Raw genomic sequence first — 25,195 nt, forward strand, 5'->3', positions numbered from 1 at the left:
TTGTCACACACACCAAAAAATCACAACTGCCTGCTGGACTCATAAGAGCACTGGCCACCCCATTCCCCTGATCTTTAACCGATCACTGAGAGGCACAGGCAGAGGAGGGCAGCCTGGACACTACAAAACTTCAGACAGGTATCAGGGAGGAATGAAATGATTCAAAGCCACAGACACTCATGGAACTTGCTGATCTGTCTCCTTCATGTCTTGGGAAAGGTGCAAGAAGGAAGAAGCCAGTCTGTTCCTAGTTTCTCTGTAAGTAATATAATGGTTTTGTTCTCTTCATCTGAATTGTTTTCATTCACCTGTGGTCTTGCAGTTAACAATATCTTGCAATTACTGTCCACCAATCAGGGAGTGAGAGCATCAGTCACCACTAGTGTTACCATGCTTGTGGCTATCATGCTGTGAATTTTGAAGCATGCATGAACATACAGTAAGAAGAGAAGACCAGGATCTGATTGAAAGAGCTTGAAAAAAAGACAGTCAAGGGAAGAAGATGGAGGGAAAGACAGTGAAATGGAGGCATGGAAACGTGGCAGAGCTACAAAGGACGGGAGGCACTGAGGAAGATGCAAGGGACAGAAACTTGTACGTGGTGCCAACCCCTAACTGTAAGGAAATGGCCACAAAAGAAGGTCTTGCAGCTGACAATATTTTGTACATACTGTAGACCAACCAGTGTGTGAGAGCATCTATCAATTTCTTAATACTATTTGTGAATTTGAACCACACATGAACATACAGTATATCCCACCTGTACATGCATTCCAATATCCATCCATCCATCCACACTGTACAGGCTGTCCCATACACTAACCTTGCTTGATGAAGGGGTGGTCGCACTCCTCCTCAGAAAACTCCAGTGTATGGTGTTGCCTGGCTGCTCTCTCCATATTCAGCACTGGGGAAGGCATCACACGGCTCACTACAAACACCTCACCTTCACACCAGCATCAGTAGGGCACATTACATAATTTCTGCTAAGCTTAATTAATTCGGTGATGTTTCATGTAGAGATTTGAAAGAATACAAAGAACAGCCACTAAGATAGTGCCAGAACTGGATGACTTGACACATGATGATAAAGATGAAAAGAAACTTGGACAGAAGAGAGCTTCCTAAATAACACACATCTTTCCACAAAGGAGTAGAGACATATGGAATGGAGAAATGTGTGAAAACCCCTGCAGCTTTAGGGTTAGTCAACCAACCTGAGGAACCAGACAGAAATGCCCTTTTGTTATGGACAAGAGATGAACCTCAATATTAGAGAGAGAGAGAGAGAGAGAGAGAGAGAGAGAGAGAGAGAGAGAGAGAGAGAGAGAGAGAGAGAGAGAGAGAGAGAGAGAGAGAGAGAGAGAGAGAGAGAGAATGTCCAAATAATGCAAACATATCTTTCCATGTAAATATATAAAGATATAGAATGGATTACAGGAGGAAGCAGTGAAAGGCAAAAGTGTACATCAATGAATAAAAAGGCTGGAAAGATACAAACACAGAAGCAGATTACAAACTTAGTGGCCATGGAACTTTTACTAATGAACAATTTGGCGAGTCTGTCTGTCAGTGACCTCACTATCACTAACTCATACACCTGTTGCTGTCAGTGGAGGACAGTGGAGGGGTGGGGGAAGGTACTGCTTCTTCACAGGGTGAGCATAGCTATAATCCGGGTCGCCGTGGGAGGGACAGTGACCCTGCCTGGCCTGCAGTTCCTGTCCCCGTGACCTGCGGTGGGATGACGCACTTCTGGCCTCGTCCAAACTTTCTCGTGACTGGTAGTTGACTCTGTAATGGAGTGACTGCCACCCACCATGTCAGCCACAGTCTGGTAGTCCCCGTCTGGTGGGCAGGGTGGTGGTTAGTCAGCTTGGGGTGCAAACATATGGGTAAATAAGGGAACATATGGATGGATTTCTTTTAACCCTTTCACTGTGATAACCTTACCTAACCTAACCTATAATTGAATAATGCTAATTCATATGGTTCATCTTTGTTTATTAACCCCAACCTTAAATGTAAAAGCTGAAACAACAAAAATGCAGAAAAAAAGAGGAAACAAATTTCCTTAATATTTATGTAAGCACAGCGACGGGTCGTGCCGAGGTGAAAAGATCACGTAAATTCAATGAACCCTTTCCCTGCTGTCTGTCAAATCTTTCCTCAGTCACTCAGCACTCTGGCATGTCTGTTGCTGATCTACCCCAAACACTACACTACACCACCAAAAATTGCAAAATCTATTCTTTTTCATGCTCTTCTTTTTTGCACATGCTTATAAAGATTTCATACATACTTCTTAGTGCTGCAAATTGTTGCTTAATGCAGTGAAAGGTCTTAATTTATTATATTTTAAGTCACATTAAACTAATTAATGTAAAACAACTTATGCAAACCAAGAGCCACCAGTGCCAATGCCAGTTTATTGGTCCTGATGACTAACCTTGTCTTTTTCTTCCATCATTACTCATTAAGACTTTATTCCCTTATAAGAACATAAGAGCACAAAAACAACAAAAGCTGCAAGAAGCCATCAGCCCTACATAGGGCAGTCAGTCCCTGAACATGCCTACCTATTTTGATCAATCACCCTGGTTCATAAATTTGTGTAATCTTTTGAAACTCACTATTTACTTGGCATTAACAACCTCATTATCATTCAATTACCACTCAATTTGAAAACAATCTTAATCCTCACGGTTTTTAAATCTAGCCATATTCCTGCTGCTTTGTCTCTCCTGTCCATCCATATACATGCCAGCCTAACACCTGCCTCAAACAATGGTACACTCAGACCAGGCTAAGAAGTGAACTGTCTCTTCCCCTTGTACTTTTCTCAATCTCCAAGTGTTAACTCCACACTAACTGGCACAAAACAGTAAGTGCTTTAGTCTATCTACTTTTCAATCTTAGGCACCTAATATAACAGTGTTTTATCTCCTTAGTTTAGGAGGAGTTCACAAGTGCACTATTGGTTTTGTAAGCTTGTCAGGAGCAAGTATTTTCACTTTATTTTCCAAGTATATGACCTGATGTGCTATGCCTAAGTTCCTGGGGTGTAGCAGAGTGGTCTACGAGATGACTGCTAACCACCAGGAGGTGACAGAACTAAGAGTATGAATGATGCGTGTATGAGAGTGTAGTGCTTTGCCTGGGCCACCCTATGAGGGATTGCCTGTCTGGTATATAGAGGGAGACAGGTACATTTTGCAGGTCTCCATTTGTGTTGGAGATAATCCCTGCACTGTTCTGAAATATTTGAGCTTTCCCTGACCATGACTGACCTGGCTTGAAGAGGGTAGGGACTCGCAGGGCTCGGTTGTTGCCCAGGGTAGCACAGAAAGACACCAGGTCAGGCTCAGCAGGTGTGTCAGATTCAGTGGTGACCTCACTACTTGTCACCACACCTGCAGGGGAAAGGAGCAGATGTGTGGTGGTGATGGCTGTCTGTCCTCTATATAGTGAAAAGTGGCACAGTATAAAAAGATGGGTTGCAATTTATGAATGAATGAATTGACTAATTGCTTTCAAGGCACCACAGCTAGGGTCACATGTCATCACATTAAAATATTAAGAAAATATGTGAAGAGAATTGTTGAATGTTCAGAAATATTTGTACATCAAAACTTCTGCACTGCAATGAACTGTAATCTTTATTTTTTTCCTTTTCAATGCATTTCTCAAGATTCATGATTTTCCTTTTTTTTATAATTCTTAGCTGTAAATTTTGCAGTCATAAATCACAAGAAATCACAGGAAATGACAAATTATTTTACATCTCTCTCTCTCTCTCTCTCTCTCTCTCTCTTACTGTTCCCTAAGGGATCCTCCTCCCACACTCCCAGCATCACCTTTAGTCAATAAATAAACATGAGTGCACTTTTGCTTAACACTCCATCACAGCACTCCATTACCATGCCATCACTCCCTGCCACACCATCACCCCTCCCCCCCTACCCTGGCAACACCACCCAGCCACACCACCTACCACCTCAACACTGTTTTGCACTAGCCACATCTTAGCTAATCTCTTACATCACCTATAAGCCTTAAGCCTCCACACTCATCACACCACCACTCTCAGCTGCACTCCCACCCACACCGGCCAGACTTGGGTGTCGTTGGCCCTCCATTGGTGTGGCTGTGGGCGTGGTAGGTGCACACCAGCTCCTCATGGTTAGAACTGACAGATGAGCCACTTGCCTCCTTGCTGGCTGCACCTGAGGACAGTACAGGTGTGGTAAGGCTTTGACTTAGACCAGGTGTGTTAATTTGGTACCCTCTATTGGATCAGGTGTGTTAATTAGGTATCCTCTATTGGAGCCGGTGTGTGTATCCTTTATTTAATTAGGTATCTTGTACTGGTAGTGTTGTTGTTTTGTATGAGCTGAAGGTAGATATGCACTACGTGTCACTTATTTTTGTTGCCCTTGGCCAGTGTCCTTCCTACATAAAAAAAAAAGAAAAAAAGAATTTGATTATGTAGTGTTTATGTATTGTCTTTTGTATTATGTATTTTTATATGTATTTAGTGTTATGTATCATCTCATTATGTAGCATGTATTATCTATTGTGCACTGTGTATTATTGTACATGACTTATTTTGCTGATATTTCACTTTGGTGGTACTGCATCAAACACTGACTGACTGAATGACTCACTCACTCACTCACTCACTGTGAGCATTTGTGTGCATGCTGGTGTACATTCTTTGTGTCCTAGTTTCAATGCAATTATGAATAACAAACAAAAAATAATGCACACTTTATTTTTTTTATTAATGGCAAGAAATATTTATAACAGAGAGCTTGTTATGGTCATTAATTGGGACTCTCTATCATAACTATTTTTATTATCACCATTATTGTTACAAATAATACTCCTATAACTGCAAATCTAAATGGAACCATGAAATAATAAGGAAAAGCAGAGGTCAGGAGAAGAAAATCAATCAAATAACCATAAAAGGAACTACTAGCAACAGACACACTAACAAACCCAATAAATTAAATAAATAAAATAAAACAAAACAAGAGGTCAAAAATCAAATATAGTGGGTCTTTGTAAATGAGGCAGCAGTCCCACAGGCAGCCAGTGTGAGCAGAGGCTGTGTGATGACAAGAGAGTCCTGCACACTGGTCATCTTTGTACAGTTGAGGTCATTAGCCGAGTGTACTCTTGCACTCACTTTCCTGATTATGTGTTTTCCTCTAGTCTCAAGTCTAAGGACCAATCTATTCCCAGACTTTGTGAGGAGACTGTGAGCAGATCAGACAACTCCAGACTGAAGGAAATGTCAAGGCACAGGAAGCTTGACTTCTGACCATCACCGCACTAACAACTATTGCTTTTCATTCATTTATCTTTTTTACTCTGGTCTTTCTTCCAGAGACCAACAGGGTTAAGAGTGTGAATGATGTGTGCATGAGTGTGTGGAGCTTTGTTTAGGCCATCCTGTGTCACATTTTTGGCCTGGTATACAGATGGGCAAATCTTTTTATCTTTACTCTATCCCTTCACACCACAAAGCTGTTCCAAAAAGGAAAGACAAAAGAGATGGAACAGCCAGCTGCGACCTCACTGAACATTTCACAACCTGCCTTTTAAAAATTCTGTTCTTTCACACAACTCTACATGCACCTAATACATGCACACCCTTCACTCAAAATTCAAAATTATCATGGCGACTCCTACACCAGCCTCGGAGTCCCCAGGACAAATGTCCCCAGATCAGACTGCTCTTCTGGTGAGTGTCTTGACACCACCCTCAACTTTTTCTTCAATAACTTCTGCAACATTTGTGGCCTTACATCTTCTTTTCAATCTGTAGAACACAACCTCTCTACTAAACTTCATCTTTTCCTCCCAAAAACACAGGTGTCTGAGGCAACTGACAGTACCCCCTTCTTTGTTCCCCCCTACTTTCTCTATCATTTTCTGTCCAAAGCTAGATGTTGCAACTATGTGTACAACAACTTAACTTGCTCTTATACCCACACTCTTGAATCTTCTGGATTTTTCACCGTCTGGCTATGACTACAGTCACTCTAAAACAAAAGTTATCTGTGCTGTATACCTCTCACCTACAAGTAACTCCTCTTCCTATAAAAATTCTTTGACTACTTAACTTCTAAAGTGAGCACGTTCTGAATCTCTTCCCTTTTGTAGAGATCTCCATTCTTGGAGACTTCAATGTTCATTACTAATTTTGCCTTTCCTCTCCCTTCACTGACCATCCTGGTGAACTAGCCTTTAACTCTGCTATCCTCCATGACCTAGAGCAACTGGTACAACACTCTACTTGTATTCTTGATTGTCTTAGAGATATGCCCAACATTCTTGACCTTTTTCTCACCTCTAACCCTTCTGCTTATGCTATCATCCTATCATCTCCATTGGGCTCCTCCAATCACAACCTCGTATCTGCATCTTGTCCTATCCTTCCAATCCATCCCCAGGATTCCCCAAAGTGGAGGTGCCTTTGTCATTTTGTGCCTACTGGAGCCAAGTAGGTATTATGCTGATTTGCCTTGGAATGACTACTGTTTCTGTGTCATAGGGTACCCATCTCTGTGTGCTGAGCGCATAACAAAGGTGATAGTATGTGCTATGGAGACATACAATCCTCACTCTTTCTTTTGTCCTAAACCATTGGTTCCCAACCTTCATTACATTACTTGTTTACTGACTTTTCAAGTTTGCATTACCTGCATCATCAAGTGAAGGCACAGTACTATATATCTGCTATAAAGAAATAGTGGTAAACCCTATAAAGCAATCACTCAATTGCATAGCTGGCAATGATAATAAAAAATTTATCACAATAAATAATAAAACAATGATGATAATGTTATCGGTGATAACTGATAATTCAGTAACTGGTGATAAATTTATCGCCAATAACTGATAACCAATAAATCTATAAATCCAAAATTCTGATAGTAGTGATAACAATATTGATATTTTAAGTAAAAAAAAGAAAAATCCAAGCCTTTACTTTTATCTTGATCTTAGAAAACTTAGAAACATCTTCAAAAAATTGAAATTCAATGTTTATCCTGTCTCTTCACTAATGAAAAGTACTGTTTTAATTAAAATAACTACATTTGATTTTGAAAGTTAACAACTTCAACATGCTCATGTTCCTAAAACTACGTTACGAAGGGGGGATGCCGTTAGCAGCACTGTGTCATGGGTAGTGAAGATGGGCATTGGCAGCACTGAAATCAGGAAGGAGTGAGCTGGTACTCGAGATGAGACCAGAGGTGGGAAACACTTTGATTGGCCAAAAGAGCAACAGCAGCAATTACTTCATGCTACCCATTAAGATCCAGGGCTTGTTCCTCTCTCTCCTCTACCCTCCAACTACTTCATGCTACTCATTAAGATCCTTCCCAGTGATGCTTTCCATAACCTTGCTGCCCTCAGAAGGCTTATGGACCTGATGGGTCCCTCGTATTGTTCTCTGAAGCTGTGCCTTCGTGCTTGCATCTTGCCTATTCATCTCTACTTGTTCTGTTGTAATATAGTGTGGTGAGAGCCTTCCCTGTCACCTCTCCCCCAGTACTCACCCACTGAGAGCAAGTATCCACCTCACTGGCTGGCTCCCTCTAGCATTCCTTCATTTCATTCATACAAACTTGCCCAGAGTAGTAAAAAAGATCAGACAACTTCCTCCAAAGATCACATTCCAAATCTTGGTCTTTGTAGAACTCCTCATATAAAGCAGTTTATTAGTCCACATACCAATAATTTATTTCACATGAAATTCACTGGAATTTGTGGCACCAATATTTGGAGAAACCATAAACATTTACAAATTCATTCACTTTCATTGTTACCATTTGTCCACACCACCTTACTGTATTTCAGATTATTGCAGCAGAACAGATGATGTACGGAACTATTCTCTCAAAACCACCATCCTACTCCACACATCACTACTCTGTGCAGGAAAAGAGGTGAGTGTGGAGGAACATGTACAATGTATGGCACTGCAATACTAACTGCTAGATTTAGAATACAAGACGACTGATATCAAAATGTTACAAGACTTATCCATGTATTAAGTTTGGACATCACTCCTTCAAAACAGTCACCTTGACCACCAATAAAGTGGTCCCAGCCCCGCTGTCACTGCTCACATGTGTTCAGTAAGTCTTGTTCTTAAAGCATGTTAAGCACCTTCTGTGACTCAGGCTCAACCTCTTCCATGGAACACAGGATAACAACATATGGAAATCAGAAAGGCTGCCAGAAGTCATAAGGCTTACCCGTGGCAGTTCCTGCACAAAATATACCTACCTATTTCCATCTACCATCCCCATCCATAAATCTTTTAAAACTCCTAAAGAACCAACACCAACAACCTGATTACTGAGTCCATTCCATTCACCTACCACTCCATCTGAAAACCAATTCCTTCCTATCTCCCTTTTAAGTCTGACTTTTCAAACTTAGATCCATCCTTTCTCATTTCATGGTGTCAAGATGGCATCCTTTTCACCCACAGCTTCCTTTATCTTTAGGAAGAAGTTACAAATGAAGTGTGGATCCAGGTCTTGTCCCCAGTGGAGACCCTCAATGTGAAGGTTGGGTCATCTGGCACACCTTCTGTTTGGAGATCAGAAGCCTGGGCACAAATTTTTCAGCTATGTGGTCATATTCAAATCAAACTTGGGGATTGCCTCAGCTGTTCTGTATGATGCACCAACCCTGACACCAACTCCCTTCGCTGATCTCCAACAATTCCCTTGCACATCACTCAACCGTTTCCATGTTTTCAGTGGCTGAGCTCACGGAATATCATCCTGACCTCTTGTCATCTTCCAGAGATATTCTGTTGCTCCTGAAGAATACATGGCACTTGACGCACCTCACATAACTCACTGCTTCCTTGCCACACATGTGCTAAATCATGTCAAAGGTCTCTGCTGAATTTGACACACAATTTGGTGTTAACTCTGCTCTTGTTTGCAGTTCATGATGAAATATGAAGTTCAGCATGAGGCCACAAAACTCATGTGATATGGCTCACCAAGTTCACAAAAAGACACCAATTGGCAGACTGCTTGATAACTGTCACTGTCCAGTCCCATCAGACATGCATCCTTGTACAGCCACCTGTTGGTGTACTATGGAACTAGTCTTGGGGCTTTGATACCACCTCACACTTCATTTTACCCTTCAATCCCAACATGTCAGTGGTAGCTGAGGTAATCTCATTCTTGTGTATAGATTCCTTTAGTTACAAGGAATATGTATTATGTTGCTGGGACACTCACTTTGTGCCTCTCTCAAATGGATGATGTATAATAAGAGCTAAGATAAGCAACATTGTTTCAGCTTTTTTCTGGCACACACAGTCATCTATCAAGAATCTGGCAAAGCCTGGGATGAATAAAGCAGCGTGTTATGACCACAGGTCTCTGTGCTCTTACACTGTAAATATGCACTGTGATGCCCCATGAGTACCTCTGGGGTGATAACACTCATGAGGTCCACAGCTGGCTGCTGCATTACCAGACAACACAGTGCACCACTTGTGGAAGACATGAGGTCATTATGTACACTTCCTTCTCAGTGATAAAATGAATCCAAGAAATGTATACAGTGGAACCTCAGTTACTGAATGTCTCCCTCTCCGAACAACTCTGTTTTTGAACAAAAATTTTAACTCCTAATTGCTTTGATTACTGTACCATAATTTGGTTTTCAAACAAAGTTACTTGATTTCAAATACTACAACACGTAACAAAAGCTGCCATTTATTACTAATTTATAGCTTCTATAAATATTTCCTTTGGAGGAGAGACACAGAGGGTAAGACAGTAATTCAATCTTTGAAATAAGTTAAATGTGATCCTACTGAAGAACCTCAATGTAAACAAACAAGGTTCAGGGCTCAGGAGTAATCCCAAGCCTCCTGTGGCTCTCCCGATGACCCACAATGCCATCACTACTGCACAACTGCATTTTTCCAGTAGCTTTTCCCAGCAGCAAGATGTCTAAGTGTTATGATCACCTTCATTTTGGCAATGAGTGGGTTGTTCCTCTTTGTCTCTGTAAGGCTTCCCTCACTTGATTGGTGACAAAGAGAATGCCAGCATGGTCTAAACAATATCTTTTGATGAGTTCTGTATCACTAAGTTCCTTCAATACAGCTTTTCTGAATAAAAAAAATTCTAAGCTGGAGATGCTGTGGAGCAGCCATCTTAGCAGCGGGAGTGTTGGTCATTACCCACTAAGACATGGTGGATGCGAGTCTGAGAATGGATTAATCTATTTTAGAATGACTCCTGTGGGGAAAATAGTATCGGTTTTCAAACATTTTGGATTTGGAATGACATTTACGAACAAATTAAGTTAAAAAACTGAAGCTCCCCTGCACAAGGATTCACTGTTGAATGAAAGATAAAGCAAGAGATAAAGATGAAGTTGAAACTGTCCTCCTCATACTCAAAGTAATGAGGAGTTATGGATACTTCCCTTGCAGAGTCAAAATGAGTTCAAACTGGCAGGAACTGTATCAGATGAAGAGGCTTGCTGACAAATAAAAGTAAAACAGTGCAGATGTAACACAACTGCTCACTGTCAACTACAACAATGTAAACTAGAGATATAAGATAGGAACACACTGATAAATAAAGCAAAAACAATTGACATGTAGGATATCTGAACCAACTGTATATATAAAAAAAAAAAAAACTGTTCATAAAGTAACACAAACCACATGCAAAATGAAGCTGAAACTTTCCTTCTTGGCAGTGAAATGACATACCTCTCTCAGCATTGCAAGGGGCCTAGGCTGCTCCCTTCCCCTTGGCCCCATTAGAGGCTTTGTCTGGGGGTGTGTTCACTCAGGGCGGGAGGGGTTGGGGACGCCTGCAAAATGTGGCCACTTGAGAGATGGGACAGCTGCCCTTGAGGAGTCACCCAGCCAACCAGCCAGCCAGCCATCCCACAGTGGACTAGTCAGCCAGATAGCCAGCCAGTCAGCTAATCAGCAAGAAAACCAACCAGCCAGCCAGTCAGTTAGTTAACCAAGCATCCAACCAGTTAGTTAGCCAGCCAGCCAACCAGAAAGCCAGCCAGCCAGCCAGCCAGCCCAAGGAAAACACTACACACAGAGGAGGAGAGGCACTACAAAGACTCAATTTGGTATTATTAAGAGAAGTGGACATTGTTGAACACATGAACTACAATCATCCTGTAGTAAAAAGTGATTGTGTGATGGTAAGGTTTCATATCAAAGAAAAGGAAGAGGAAAGTAGATGGGAAAATTATAAGGATGAAATATTTAAGTATGGTAAAACTAACTTCAAATAAATGAGGAGATACTTTGGTAAGATGGACTGGAGTGCCTTTATTACAGCAAAAGATGTGCAGAAGTAGGAAGCATTAGTCACTAGGTATATATAAGAAAGGAGTGAAAAGATGTGTACCAAAAGGAAACACAAAGATAAGATATAACAAAGACTGGTATAACAGAAGATGTGAAGTTAAAGTTAAAGGATGCGTTTGACAAAGTACCACACTGAAGATTGATATGAAAGATATAAACACAATAAGAAGAAAATAAAAACACAAAGACTGCTATAAAAGAATATATGAAGTAGTGAGGGAGGAGAGGGAGAAGGCATGGAATAGATGGAGGTGAAAAATGCAAAGATGTGGCAAAACTACACCACTACAAGAAATGACTGTGTAAGGGTTACTACAGAAGAAAGGACAAGTTATGAGAACAATGTTATGGACAAATGTAAAGAGGAACCAAAACTATTCTTCAGGTGTGTGAGGAGCACAATGAAAAACAAAGAAGGTGAATGGTCAAATGTGTGAGGATCTGGCTGACATGGCAGAGATGATGAATAAGAGTTTTCATTTAGCATTCACAATGAGAGGATATTTGTGGGGCAAAGTGAGATGAGTGAAAAAATGGGTCCAGGGAAAATCCAGGTGACTGAGGAAGACATGTGGAAACAGTGTGAGGGACTAGATGTTAGAAAGGCCCCTGGACCCAAAAAAGTGTAGGGATGGATACTGAAAGAATGCAATCAGCAGGTGACATGGGTGGTGCACAGTATTACTGAGAGTTCCTTAAATGAAAGTAGAGTCCTGCTTAAATGAAAGAGAGTAAAAAATAATTCCAATTTATAAAGGTGGTAACAAGAAGAGGCGATGAACTACAGACCAGTGTCTCTAACAAGTGTGGTATGTAAAATGTCTGAAAGATTAAAGAAGGATAAATTAATGCATTACCTAGAAAATGAAGTGATGATAAAACAATTTGGATTTAGAAGACAGAGGTCATGTATTATAAACCTGATGAGTTTTTATTCAAGAGTGGTGGATACAATACAAGAGAGGAATGGGTGGGCAGACTGTGTATATTTAGCCCTGAAGAAAGCCTTTGATAAAGTGCCACACAGGAGACTGCCATGGAAGATGGAGCATGATGATGGTCTGAGAGGTGGCCTGCTGGGATGGATGGAGAATTTCTTGACTGAGAGAGAGATGAGAACCGTGGTAAAAGATTGGGAGTCATCACAGAGGAAAACTGAAAGTGGAGTACCCAAAAGCTCAGTGCTGGCACCAGTCATATATGAATGATATGATACAGAGTGTGAATAGCTACATGAGCTTTCTGTGCAGATGATGCCAAGTTCCTGAAAGAGTTGAGAGTGAGGAAGACTGTGGAGTGTTGCAAGAGGATCTGAACAAGATATTGGAGTGGAGTCATAGATGGGAAATGGAGTTTAATCCAGAGAAATGTAAAGTAATGGAATTTGGAAAGAGTGAGAGAAGAGTAAAAGGAAATTATGTGTTGAATGGTGAGAGGTTGAGTAAAGCAGAGGAGGAAAACGATCTGGGTGTTACGGTCAGTGGAAATTTGATCCCAGAGAAACACATTAGCAGAACTACAGGAGAAACCTATAATTTGTTAAGCCTATAATTTGTTGAGAGGAATAAGGCCATCTTTTGAGTATAACAATGAAAAGATGATCAGGAAGATGATTATATCACTGATTTGACCTAGACTGAAATATGCAGCTGTAGTGTGCTCATTCTACATGAAAAAGGATGTAATGAAGTTGGAGAAAGCTGAGAGATGGTACGAAGAGTCGTTTGTCATACGAAGAGAGACTGGCAGAGTTGCACCCACCAATACTGGAAAAAAGGAGAGAAAGGGGAGACTTGACTGCTATATACAAAGCACAGGAGGAAGTGGAGGAGGTGGACCAGAGTGACTTGATGGTTTAGGATACGTGAGATATTAGAGGACATGGAAAGAGGCTGAAGAAGAGTACTTGTAAAAGAGACATCAAAAAAATATAGTTTCCCACAAAGAAGTACAGATGTATAGAACAGTCTGGATAAGGAAATAGTAAATGCAAGAAGTATACATGGATTCAAGGCTAAACTGTATATTAAAAGATATGGAGATGGGATAGCACCAGCATACCTCTTGTCCCATAAAACTAGATATTGAAGGAATGTAGAGAACAACTGGCTTATAAAATTCACAGTCTAGTGGTGACACCACTATCACAGGGAAGAGTACCAAAAGATTGGAAGAGAGCAAATATTACACCAATATTCAAAGGAGGAAATAAAGAAGACCCAATAAATTATAGACCAGTGTCCTTGACTAGTGTTGTAGGAAAACTGTGAAAGAAAAATAAAGGAGAGATAGATGGAACACTTGGAAAGAGATAAAGTTTTGGTAAATTGTCAATTTGGATTTAGGAGGGGAAGATCATGCTCCATGAACTTACTGTCCTTTTATTCAAGAGTAGTCGACATTGTGCAGGAGAGAGACAGATGGGTGGATGGTGTCTACTCAGACTTGAAGAAAGCGTTTGACAAAAGTACCACACCAAAGATTGCTATGGAAGATAAAAAAATATGGAAAAATTGGAGGAAGACTGCTGGAGTGGATGGAGGACTATCTGGATGATAGAGAGATGAGAACTGTAATACAAGACCAGAATTCATCTTGGCTGAAAGTAACTAGTGGTGTCCCACAGGGGTCAGTGTTGGGACTGATAATGTTTGTAATGTATGTGAATGACATAAATGAAGAAATAGACAGTTATATGGACTTATTTGCAGATGATGCTAAGCTGATGAGAAGGATAGAAAATGTAAATGACTAATAATAATAATAATAATAATAATAATAATAATAATAATAATAATAATAATAATAATAATAATAATAATAAACGGTTTATTATTTAGGCAGTTAACAAACTGAAAATGTACATAGGGGGTGGGGAAATACTTAACATTAATCCTAAAGGTAAGTCTAATCTAGAATGGACTACTGATTGATGGCTCGCACAATGGTGGGAATCGCACTGTTCCTGTACCAGTACCGGTACTGGTACTGCAAGATGATTTAAATAAGATAAACAGATGGAGTAAATCTTGGCAAATGGAATTCAATTTAAGTAAATGTAAAGTAATGGAGTTTGGTAAGAGTAAGAAAAGAATACAATATCATTATGAGATGGATGGTGTGAAGTTACATAAATCAAAAGAGGAAGTGGATTTGGGAGTAACAGTTACTGAAAATTTGACTCCATACAGACACATTGATAAAATTACTGGAAAGATGATGAATTTGTTAAAAAGAATGAGAATGGCATTCTCACATTTGGATAAAGAAATGATAAAAAAGTTGTTGATTTCCATGATAAGACCAAGCCTGGAAGTGTGGTCTCCTCATACAAGGAGGAATATTATAAAATTAGAAAGAGTACAAAGAGCAGTCACTAAGATGGTTCCAGAGTTGAGCAAGTCAACCTAGGAAGAGAAATTAAGAATGTTGGAAATTCCTACCCTTGAAAATAAGAGAGAGAGAGAGAGAGAGAGAGAGAGAGAGAGAGAGAGAGAGAGAGAGAGAGAGAGAGAGAGAGAGAGAGAGAGAGAGAGAGAGAGAGAGAGAGAGAGAGAGAGAGAGAGAGAGAGAGAGAGAGAGAGAGATTTAATAAACACCTATAGAATGGTAAATGGTATGGAAAATGTGTTTTATAACTTTAGACACACAGAGTACAAGGGGACACAATAAGAAGTTGAAGAAAGTTAACTGTAGAAGAGACATTAAGAAGTATAGTTTTCCTCACAGAAGTGTGAACAAATGGAATGAACTCAGTGAAGACGTTGTCAATGCCGTAACTGTCCACGCTTTTAAGACCAAACTAGATAGGTGTAGAGACGAGATACTATGAGATTACTCCCCTCCTTACCACATCAGTCATGAACAAAATAATACTCAGCAAAATAATCAAACAAATAAAAGAAAGGTTTATAATATTTTAAGTTTTCTTGATCCACATCACACTAACACTTCTGGAAAATCTTTATCTCCTTAATAAGGATCCAGTTATCTACAAGTGCCACCTCAGGGCTCCTCCCTAGATGGCCTGTAGACTGTACACAGGGACTTTTACAATACCTGAAATGCATTCCTTCCCAACAGTGGTGAGAGGCAGGGGAGTGATATGCTGTGACCCTTCACAAAGGAGCACCTCAGGCTGCTGCCTCACACCAGCATGGTCTGTGGCTGGGGAAGTGTCCTCTCCAGGCTTCTCCCCATATGCTGAGGATTCTGGAAAGACAAAGACAACTAACTTATATAGAGAAGACTACATTAAGGTGCCAATCTCAATAGAATATGATTATGAAGAAAAAATTTATCAAAATTTGATAAGTGTCATGAGACCCTCTTCATGAAAGAACTGAAGTTACAGGCAGGGGGAAATACAGGATCAGGCAGGGAGTTCTTAAGTTTAACAGTTAAAGGAATGTAAGACTGAGAATACTGGGAGGTGGACAGAATAGTAGCAAGCCTTGTGCCACGAGACCACAACAGGAGGAGAGGCAGACAGTTAAGATGATCAGAAGACCAGCTGCCATGCAAGAAACTACAGAAGATACCAAGAGATGCAACACTGCAGGAGAGAGAGAGAGAGAGAGAGAGAGAGAGAGAGAGAGAGAGAGAGAGAGAGAGAGAGAGAGAGAGAGAGAGAGAGAGAGAGAGAGAGAGAGAGAGAGAGAGAGAGAGAGAGAGAGAGAGAGAGAGAGAGAGAGAGAGAGAGAGAGAGAGAGAGAGAGAGAGAGAGAGAGAGAGAGAGAGAGAGAGAGGGGGGGGGGGGGCAGGCAGTCTGAAGACAGTCAGTCAGAGGAGTTGATGAGATGAAATGCTTTTGATTCCACCCTAACCAGCTGAGCAACACGAGTGGAGTACCCCCATACATGTGAGGCATACACCATACATTTATTTATTTATTTTTTGTTGCCAAGGGCAACAAAAATCCAATAAAAAAAAATGCCCACTGAAATGCCAGTCCCATAAAAGGGTCAAAGCAGTAGTCAAAAATTGATGGATAAGTGTCTTGAAACCTCCCTCTTGAAGGAATTCAAGTCATAGGTAGGTGGAAATACAGAAGCAGGCAAGGAGTTCCAGAGTTTACCAGAGAAAGGAATGAATGATTGAGAATACTGGTTAACTCTTGCATTAGAGAGGTGGACAGAATAGAAGTGAGAGAAAGAAGGTCTTGTGCAGCGAGGCCGACATGGATGGATAAGGCCCCTGTACAGAGTTAGCAGCTGTGGGGGTGAGGAAAACTGGTGGAGACAACTCGAAGTGCTTAACTGTTTTAGCTAGAGATGAGATGTGAAATTTCCATTTTAGGTTACTAGTAAAGGACAGACCCGAGGATGTTCAGTGTAATAGAGGGGACAGTTGAAGGTCACTGAAGAGGAAGGGATAGTTGTCTGGAAGGTTGTGTTTATTTGTTAGATGTAAAACTTGGATTCTTGAGGCACTAAACAACACTTAATTTTGCTCTCTCCCAATCACAGGTTTTAGAAAGGTCAGAAATCAGGCATTCTGTGGCTTCTCTGAGTGAATTGTTACATTCCTGAATGCTTGGACATCTACAAAAAGATGTGGAAAGATGCAGAGTGATATCACCAGCATAGGAGTGAACGTGACAATGATTTTTGGTTAGAAAATTATTGATGAATACCAGAAAGAGTGGGTGACAGGACAGATCCCTGGGAGGAGGAGAATGGTGACCAGTTAGAAGATTATTGATGAATACCAGAAACAGTGGGTGACAGGACAGATCCCTGAGAGAAGAAGAATGGTGACCAGTTATATCATTGATGAACAGCAGAGAGAGTGGGTGACAGGACAGGTCCCCGAGGAACATGACTTAGGAGAAGAATGGTGACTGTCTGTCACTGGAGCAATAGAACAGTTAGAAAAGAAACTTGAGGTTAAGTTACAGAGAAGGATAGGAGAGTGCAAAGAAGAGTTGGATGAAGGTGTTTACAGGGCACAGCACAGACCTAGGTAATTGCAATACACATTACATACCTGGGGACTTTTACAATACCTGAAATGCATTCCTTACTGACAGTGGTGAGAGGCAGGGGAGTGATATGGTGCGACCCTTCACAAAGGAGCACCTCAAGGGGAGTGATATGGTGCAATCCTTTACAAAGGAGCACCTCAGGCTGCTGCCTCACACCAGCATGGTCTGTGGCTGGGGGAATGTCCTCTCCAGGCTCCTCCCCAGATGCCATGGATTCTGGAAAGACAGAGACAGCAGAAGCACTCCCTGCAGCTGATGGCAGCAGCATTTGGCCACAAAGTTGTGCATGCTCCTGTGCAGTACCTACTGAGGGATTTATAAAGTTTAATGTGAATTAATGCAGTTTTATTTTGAAGGAGTTTTCCATTTGTGGTGATTTGTACAGAGTTATCTAAGATGCTGGGTGTGTCATAAGGCCCAAGCCAGTCCTCCTCAAGCCAGGAACCTTTCCTTCCTTGCTTTTTATTATTCTTTACAACAACTTTCATTCCAATCTTAAAGTCAAATGACTTATGTCCTTTAGCTTTCCTCATTTCATATTATTTATTTTGTTCAGCTTGTGCTTTAGCAACATGACTGGCAACTTTTTCTTTTATGGCTGTCAAGCGACTCTTTCTTGATTCCACTGACTCATCTGAGGGGCTCAAATTTGGGAATTCTAAAATATCAACTTTTTCATGAAGATCATTTTGGTGCAGTTCAACAGTGTTGGCTGTCTACCAAACTTCAAGAAAGAGGGAGAACACTTTATTGAAGCTTGCATTGATGTTCATATACCAAACAGAGCAGCCTCCGAGTGTTTGTCCCAGTCATTCTGATTCTCATTTACCAATTTAATTAAAGAGCCCTTCAGCGTCTGGTTGGTCCTCTCATCCTGGCCATTAGTTTGGGGGTGGCAAGCAAGTGTTACAAGGTGCTTCACTTGGACAATGGAAAAGAGTGTCATTTAATGTATTACAGAATTCCTTTCCCTGATCAGTTAAGGTTTTCTCTGGGGGACCAGAACAGTGGAAAATACTCTGCAATACATCACATACCAGATCAGCAGATTTTGAAGGCAGTGGAAATGCCTCTATAAATCTGGAGTGTAAGTCTGTTAAAGTAAGGATGTCCTTGTTGCCAGACTGAGTTTCTTTTAGGGCCCCATCAAATCTACATCAACCATCTGCCAAGGGCCTTCACTCTTAATAGGATTCAGGACTGGTGCTACAGTTTTCATCTTTTCAGATCTCTGACGTCAGTCACACTCACCTGTCCAATTCACTACATCTTTCTTAATGCCTATGCAATAAAATCTCTCTGTAGTTTTGGCAATAGTCTTAGTGATGCCCATGTGAACTCCTCCTCTACTGGAGTCATGAACATCCTGAAATACTTTCCTTTTCTGCTCCCTGGTGAATATGACCACTTTCACCTGAACTGGTCCTCCTTCCTTTGCTCTGCAGGTGTACTGGATTCTGTCTGGGCCACCATCTGCAATTTTTAGTAATCCTAATACCATACAATCACAAAGTGTGCCATGGGAAGGAGGGAGACTAATATAGAATTTTTTTCTTTGATGTAAGAGCCAAGGGCAATAAAGAAAAAAAAAAAAGGCACACTAAGGTGCCAGTTCCTGAAGAAAAGAGCCAAAATGATTTCCAAAATTGAAGAAGTGGCATAAGGCCTCCCTCTTGAAAGGACTGAAGTCATAGGAATGGGAAAACAGAAGTTGGCAGAGAGTTCCAGAGTTTACCAGTGAAAGGGAAGATTAAGAAAATACTGGTTAACTCATGCACTTGGCAGGTGGACTGAATACTAGAAAACCTTGTACAATGAGACCACAAGAGGTGGCGAGGCATGCAGTTAGCATGAAAGATACCAAGAGATGCAACACTGCAGCAAAGAGAGAGAGAGAGAGAGAGAGAGAGAGAGAGAGAGAGAGAGAGAGAGAGAGAGAAAATTGTTTCAGCTACCTTACACATTTTCACTGTTGTTCCTGTAGTAAATCTTTCCAAGCTCTCCTTCCACACACACACACACACACACACACACACACACACACACACACACACACACACACACACACACACATTCCTTCTAACACCTGTGCTCCTACATCACAAACTTTAAGAACATCCCAAAATGCTTTTCTACCCACTCTGTCATAAGCCTTCTCTAGATGAATGGTACATGTAATATTTATGTTTACCTTAGCATGCCTCTATTATAATTGTGATTGCAAACATATGCTCCACAACACATTTCTTTCTTGAAACTTTCCTGTTCCCCAACGACCATCACCTCTATCAATAACTTCTATCAATCTCTGAGTCAAGACTCTCCCACAGACTTTTCCTGACACACTAAGCAAACTTATCTACCCTCTGTAACCTTTTTGTACATTCCTGCAGCCTTTCCCTTTATATAAACATACAATAACTGCCTCCATCCACTCATCAGGTCCTGCCTCCTTGTTTCCAAGCCAATTCACGTAATTCAAATCATCCAGTCTGCTATCACTTCTCCATAGTTATTCCATCAGTGTCTATAGCTTTGCCACACTTCATCACAACTATTGTTTTCTTCATCTCCCTAACAATTTCTCTCATTCTCTACCTGCTTCTATACACATGCTAATTATTATTGCTTCTCCTGTCATCTTATTCATTTGACAAAGTCTTCTCCAAGTAACTTGCACTTCTTTCTTGCTGCTTACAAGAACTTTATACCCTCTCTCTACTCACACAATCCCACACTCTTCTTCCCCTCTCTTTTGTCCCCTCCTTCCAGAACAAGTTATTGTCATTAATTTTCTTGCACCCAGCTTTCTACCAAACTTCTCACACAATTCCATGCTCTTCTTCCCCCCCTCTTTCTTCACTTCCTTCCAGAACAACTTATTGTCAGTGATCTCCTTACACTCAGCTTTCTACCAAACTTCTCATCCACTCTCATCTTATTTTTTTCTTATGAGTTCCTTCAGTTTCATATTCCAAGACCTACACTCTAATTTCTCCTCATTTTAATTTCCTCTGAGTCATTTCTCTGCACCATTTTCTCATAGGCCCTCTTCTCTTCCACAGCCACCTCCATCTCAGCCATGCACTTTTTTTTTTTAACTTGTATCCCCAAGACTCCCTTGTAGTTACCATATCAATGAATACTTTTTAACATCTTTATCCTCTGAGGCCTCCCCAACTATCTCTCACTTCTCTGTCTTTCACATACCTTCTCGCATTCCTCTCTACTACACACCTTACTGTCCAACTATTTAAATAACTTTCCCCCAATGTGTTGTAACAACGATATATATATTTTTTTTCATCACGGCATTGTGGTCTGACCAGAGTTCCATTTAATTCTGTGGGACACGCCCATCAAACATTCCTTGGCATGCCAACCATTTCCTTAATTCATCTCTCATCCACTGCTAAACACTCAGCCAGACTTTTCTGTTCACCATTTTAATCTCGATATCTCCTCCACGTGAACCTGTGGATCACTATAGTGGAAGGTTTTTTAGCACACAACCCTCAAATCCATGCATACGTAACTATCCCACCACAAGTTTGTTCATTGTAACATGACTCGCTCTCTCTGCTGCACATAAAGGAATTAAATATATGCAGCACTCAATCCCCCTATTCATTTACTCACAAACAATATATCAGTATGGCACAATAACGTCAATTTGGGCTTGTTCCCTGACTTACCCAGAGTACGTTGTGTTGAGGACCGGATACATGTCCATTATAGCATAACTCGCTATGTTTACTGCACTTTCAGTAGCAAGGTATATGAAACATTAAATTTTCCATCTATTTACACACTAACAATATCTCAATACGCCATAACGCCAAAATGAGCTTCTTTCCCGGTCAGTCATGGCCATCACTATTTAAGGACCAAATATACGTGTAATACTTCATATTTGCTTACTTTTCTCTGCACACAATATTTTTTACTGCATATACAACATTGCGATACATACATTGCTAGTAACTGTACACACTAAGCATGCACACCTCCATATTCCCGTTGTAAGCCGCCACGCCACACTAAAGTTTTCAGCAAGTCCTGGAGTCGTCTGCTGCCGGGCCGGGGATGCACAGAAGACGCACCTCAACAGAACAGAACAGATAGAAAGTTGGTGAAGGGTAAAGAGCTTGGATAGAAGAAGATAAAAAGAAGGGAAAATGAAAGACAGTAAGAGAATGAATGTTTGTGGGCAGAGCACATTGTTATTTTTCTTTTGTTGACTAATATTGGGAAGGCGCCAGCTCGTATTCTGTGTTAATTTAAGCATTTTTACCCTGCCTAAGAGGTTGCCTTTGATTATTTATTTATTGTTCCGTATAACAAGTAGAACCCAACTAAACAGTGTCCACGCCACACTTTGTACTGGCCGCCTGACACCCACGGAACAAGCCCTCCGCCTAATGATAAGGCATAATTTTGCAATGTCCTTGATAGTTTACACCCATTCTATATTCACAAATTATTCTTGAACATTTCTGCTAATGGTCCCACGTACTCCTGGATTATAACACTGTCTAATGATAATTTTTGGATCTAAATATTAACAAAGAATTTCTTTCAAAATAAAGAATATTATCAGTACTGGCATATTTTCTCTTAATCTACAATGTTTAGTGATTGTGATTTTCCTGTGGCTGGCCCAGGAGAACCCGGGAATATGGTTATTTTCCAGTGCCTTGTAAACTAAGGGATATTACTCTGTACCATTTCAAAATATCAACAATTAATTTAACAATTTCTAGCTTATAATTTCATTTAATTTTCTTGTTCTAAAATTTTATTGATTCCAAAAGTGTATACAAAATTTTGTTTACACAACCAAGAAGTAAATTTTTATATTTATGACCGTTCCTTTAGGCTATAAAAAAATATTTCATGGCATTGTTATTATTTGGATGGTATTGTCTTCTCTTTTTTTTTTTTTTTTTTTTACTATTGGTATTTTGTGCCATGACACCCACACAAGCAAATCTCTGCCTATAACGTGTGCTGCTCATCGCTTGCATCTTGAAACACGATTCCTTCGTATATATTGGCTAATTACTCGTTTTATTCCTTATTTTTGTAGATAATTCTAGATCAAAGAACTGCATCCCTGAGGGAAGGCTGTACACAAGGCTATCCCGCATGCTGCTTCAGCCAGCCGCACACCAGGTAGAGAGAGAGAGAGAGAGAGAGAGAGAGAGAGAGAGAGAGAGAGAGAGAGAGAGAGAGAGAGAGAGAGAGAATTATTATGGTTTTCAATTATTATCATATTATTATTATTATTATTATTATTATTATTATTATTATTATTATTATTATTAGAGAGAGAGAGAGAGAGAGAGAGAGAGAGAGAGAGAGAGAGAGAGAGAGAGAGAGAGAGAGAGAGAGAGAGAGAGAGAGAGAGAGAGAAATATTATCTACAGTTCTTCTTCTTCTTCTTCTTCTTACTACTATTACTACTACTACTACTACTAGTAGTACTACTACTAGTACTACTACTACTACTACTACTATCACAATCACAATTATTATTATTATTATCCTTGCAGGTGCCTCCTTACTACCTATATACTGACTGACCACCGTCTTGACTACCACCACAGTAACCACTATTACTACTACAACTACCACCACCACCAACATTGTTCGCCACCACAGTTCGTCTGCCACAACCACAAGTGCATCCTACCACAATTTAAATGTGATGATTATGACCACTGTGGTGATGGCAGTGATGAGATGGATTGTGGTAGTAGTGGTGGTGGTGGTGGTGGTGGCTGGGAAGTAATGTTGGTAGGTGGAAAACATGACTACAGTGGAAATGTTATGGTATGTACAATTGTAGTAGTTATAATTGTGGTAGTTACAATTGTGGTAGTTACAATTGTAGTAGTTACAATTTTGGTGGTTACAATTGTGGTAGTTACAATTGTGGTAGTTACAATTGTGGTAGTTACAATTTTGGTGGTTACAATTGTGGTAGTTACAATTGTGGTAGTTACAATTGTGGTAGTTACAATTTTGGTGGTTACAATTGGTGGTAGTTACAATTGTGGTAGTTACAATTTTGGTGGTTACAATTATTGTGGTAGTTACAATTGTGGTAGCTACAATTGTGGTAGTTACAATTGCTGAAGTTTAAAATATTTTAATTAAGAATTGTGGTTACTACTACTACTACTACTACTACTGTTACTAACCTAACCCTTTACTCTTATTCAGATTCGCATCATCAACAACAACAACAACAACAACAAAAATGATGGCAGTAGTAGCAGTAGTAGTGAATGGTCATACATATGTGATGACTATTTTGACTATCAGGCGGCCGATGTTGTGTGTCGGACTATCGTCTTAAAGGAGCCGTAAAATTTACTAGGAATAACTATTTCGGTGATAGTAATAGTGGTAAGCAATAGTAGTAGTAGTAGTAGTAGTAGTAATAGTAGTAGTAGTAGTAGTAGTTAAATTTTCTACTGGTTAACTCTTGCATCAGGGAGGTGGACAGAATAGTGGTGAATGACTGAGAATACTGGTTAACTCTTGCATCAGGGAGGTGGACAGTATAGTAGTGAAAGACTGAGAATACCATTAGCTAATTACCTAATTAGCATTAGGGAGGTGGACAGAATAGTGGTGAAAGACTGAGAATACTGGTTAACTCTTGCATCAGGGAAGTGGACAGAATAGTGGTGAAACACTGAGAATACTGGTTAACTCTTGCATTAGGGAGGTGGATAGAATAGTGGTGAAAGACTGAGAAAACTGGTTAACTCTTGCATCTGGGAGGTGGACAGAATAATGGTGAAAGACTGAGAATACTGGTTAACTCTTGCATCTGGGAGGTGGACAGAATAATGGTGAAAGACTGGTTTTAAGGGAAACTAAAATGAATTATTTAATTCTAGCATTACGTAGGTCAGGATCCCGTTTTCTGTTCAATGATGTATTGTGTGCGGGGCAAGAAACGCACAAAAGATTTTGTACACACGGAGGACTTGGTGTACATGACTGTGTATCTATCGAGATGAGAGAGAGAGAGAGAGAGAGAGAGAGAGAGAGAGAGAGAGAGAGAGAGAGAGAGAGAGAGAGAGAGAGAGAGAGAGAATGTGTTATAAAATCTCCTATAAAGGACACTGGCCGAGGACAACAAAAATCCAATAAAAAAAAATGCCCACTGAAATGCCAGTCCCATAAAAGGGTCAAAGCAGTGGTCAAAAATTGATGAATAAATGTCTTGAAACCTCCCTCTTGAAGGAATTCAAGTCATAGGAAGGTGGAAATACACTGGCGGAGACGTCTCAGAACACTTAACTTCATAGAAGTTGTTTTAGCTAGAGATGAGATGTAAAGTTTCCAGTTCAGATTATAAGTAAAGGACAGACCGAGGATGTTCAGTGTAGAAGAGGGGGGACAGTTGAGTGTCATTGAAGAAGAGGGGATAGTTGTCTGGAAGGTTGTGTCGAGTTGATAGATGGAGGAATTGAGTTTTTGAGGCATTGAACAATACCAAGTTTGCTCTCCCCCAATCAGAAATTTTAGAAAGATCAGAAGTCAAGCGTTCTGTGGCTTCCCTGCGTGAAATGTTTACCTCCTGAAGGGCTGGACGTCTATGAAAAGACGTGGAAAAGTGCAGGGTGGTATCATCAGCGTAGGAGTGGATAGGACAAGAAGTTTGGTTTAGAAGATCATTAATGAATAATAAGAAGAGAGTGGGTGACAGGACGGAACCCTGAGGAACACCACTGTTAATAGATTTAGGAGGAGAACAGTGACCGTCTACCACAGCAGCA

The 25,195-nt window shown here is 40.4% G+C and overlaps 1 protein-coding gene across 5 annotated transcripts; it reads right to left on the minus strand.

Annotated features, from left to right (window-relative positions):
- Window positions 1-870: 870 nt before the first annotated feature.
- On the minus strand, window positions 871-21,809 carry LOC135097899 (uncharacterized). Of its 5 annotated transcripts, none has more exons than XM_064000011.1 (7): window positions 21,092-21,809; window positions 17,418-18,869; window positions 15,470-15,622; window positions 10,787-11,004; window positions 4,107-4,226; window positions 3,291-3,413; window positions 871-1,848 (listed from the first exon to the last, which is right to left on the minus strand). In XM_064000011.1, exons 2-4 carry the CDS (start codon window positions 17,662-17,664, stop codon window positions 10,862-10,864), a joined length of 543 nt encoding a protein of 180 aa, XP_063856081.1. In that variant the 5' UTR covers window positions 17,665-18,869; window positions 21,092-21,809; the 3' UTR covers window positions 871-1,848; window positions 3,291-3,413; window positions 4,107-4,226; window positions 10,787-10,861. The 5 variants fall into 5 exon arrangements, with proteins under 5 accessions (XP_063856081.1, XP_063856080.1, XP_063856084.1 ...); XM_064000010.1 differs by having other exon boundaries at window positions 4,047-4,226; XM_064000014.1 differs by having other exon boundaries at window positions 4,047-4,226; window positions 10,787-10,890; window positions 21,092-21,805.
- Between the last annotated feature and the right edge of the window lie 3,386 nt (window positions 21,810-25,195).

The sequence above is a fragment of the Scylla paramamosain genome, unplaced genomic scaffold, assembly GCF_035594125.1.
Source record: "Scylla paramamosain isolate STU-SP2022 unplaced genomic scaffold, ASM3559412v1 Contig36, whole genome shotgun sequence".
Lineage (NCBI taxonomy): Eukaryota > Metazoa > Arthropoda > Malacostraca > Decapoda > Portunidae > Scylla > Scylla paramamosain.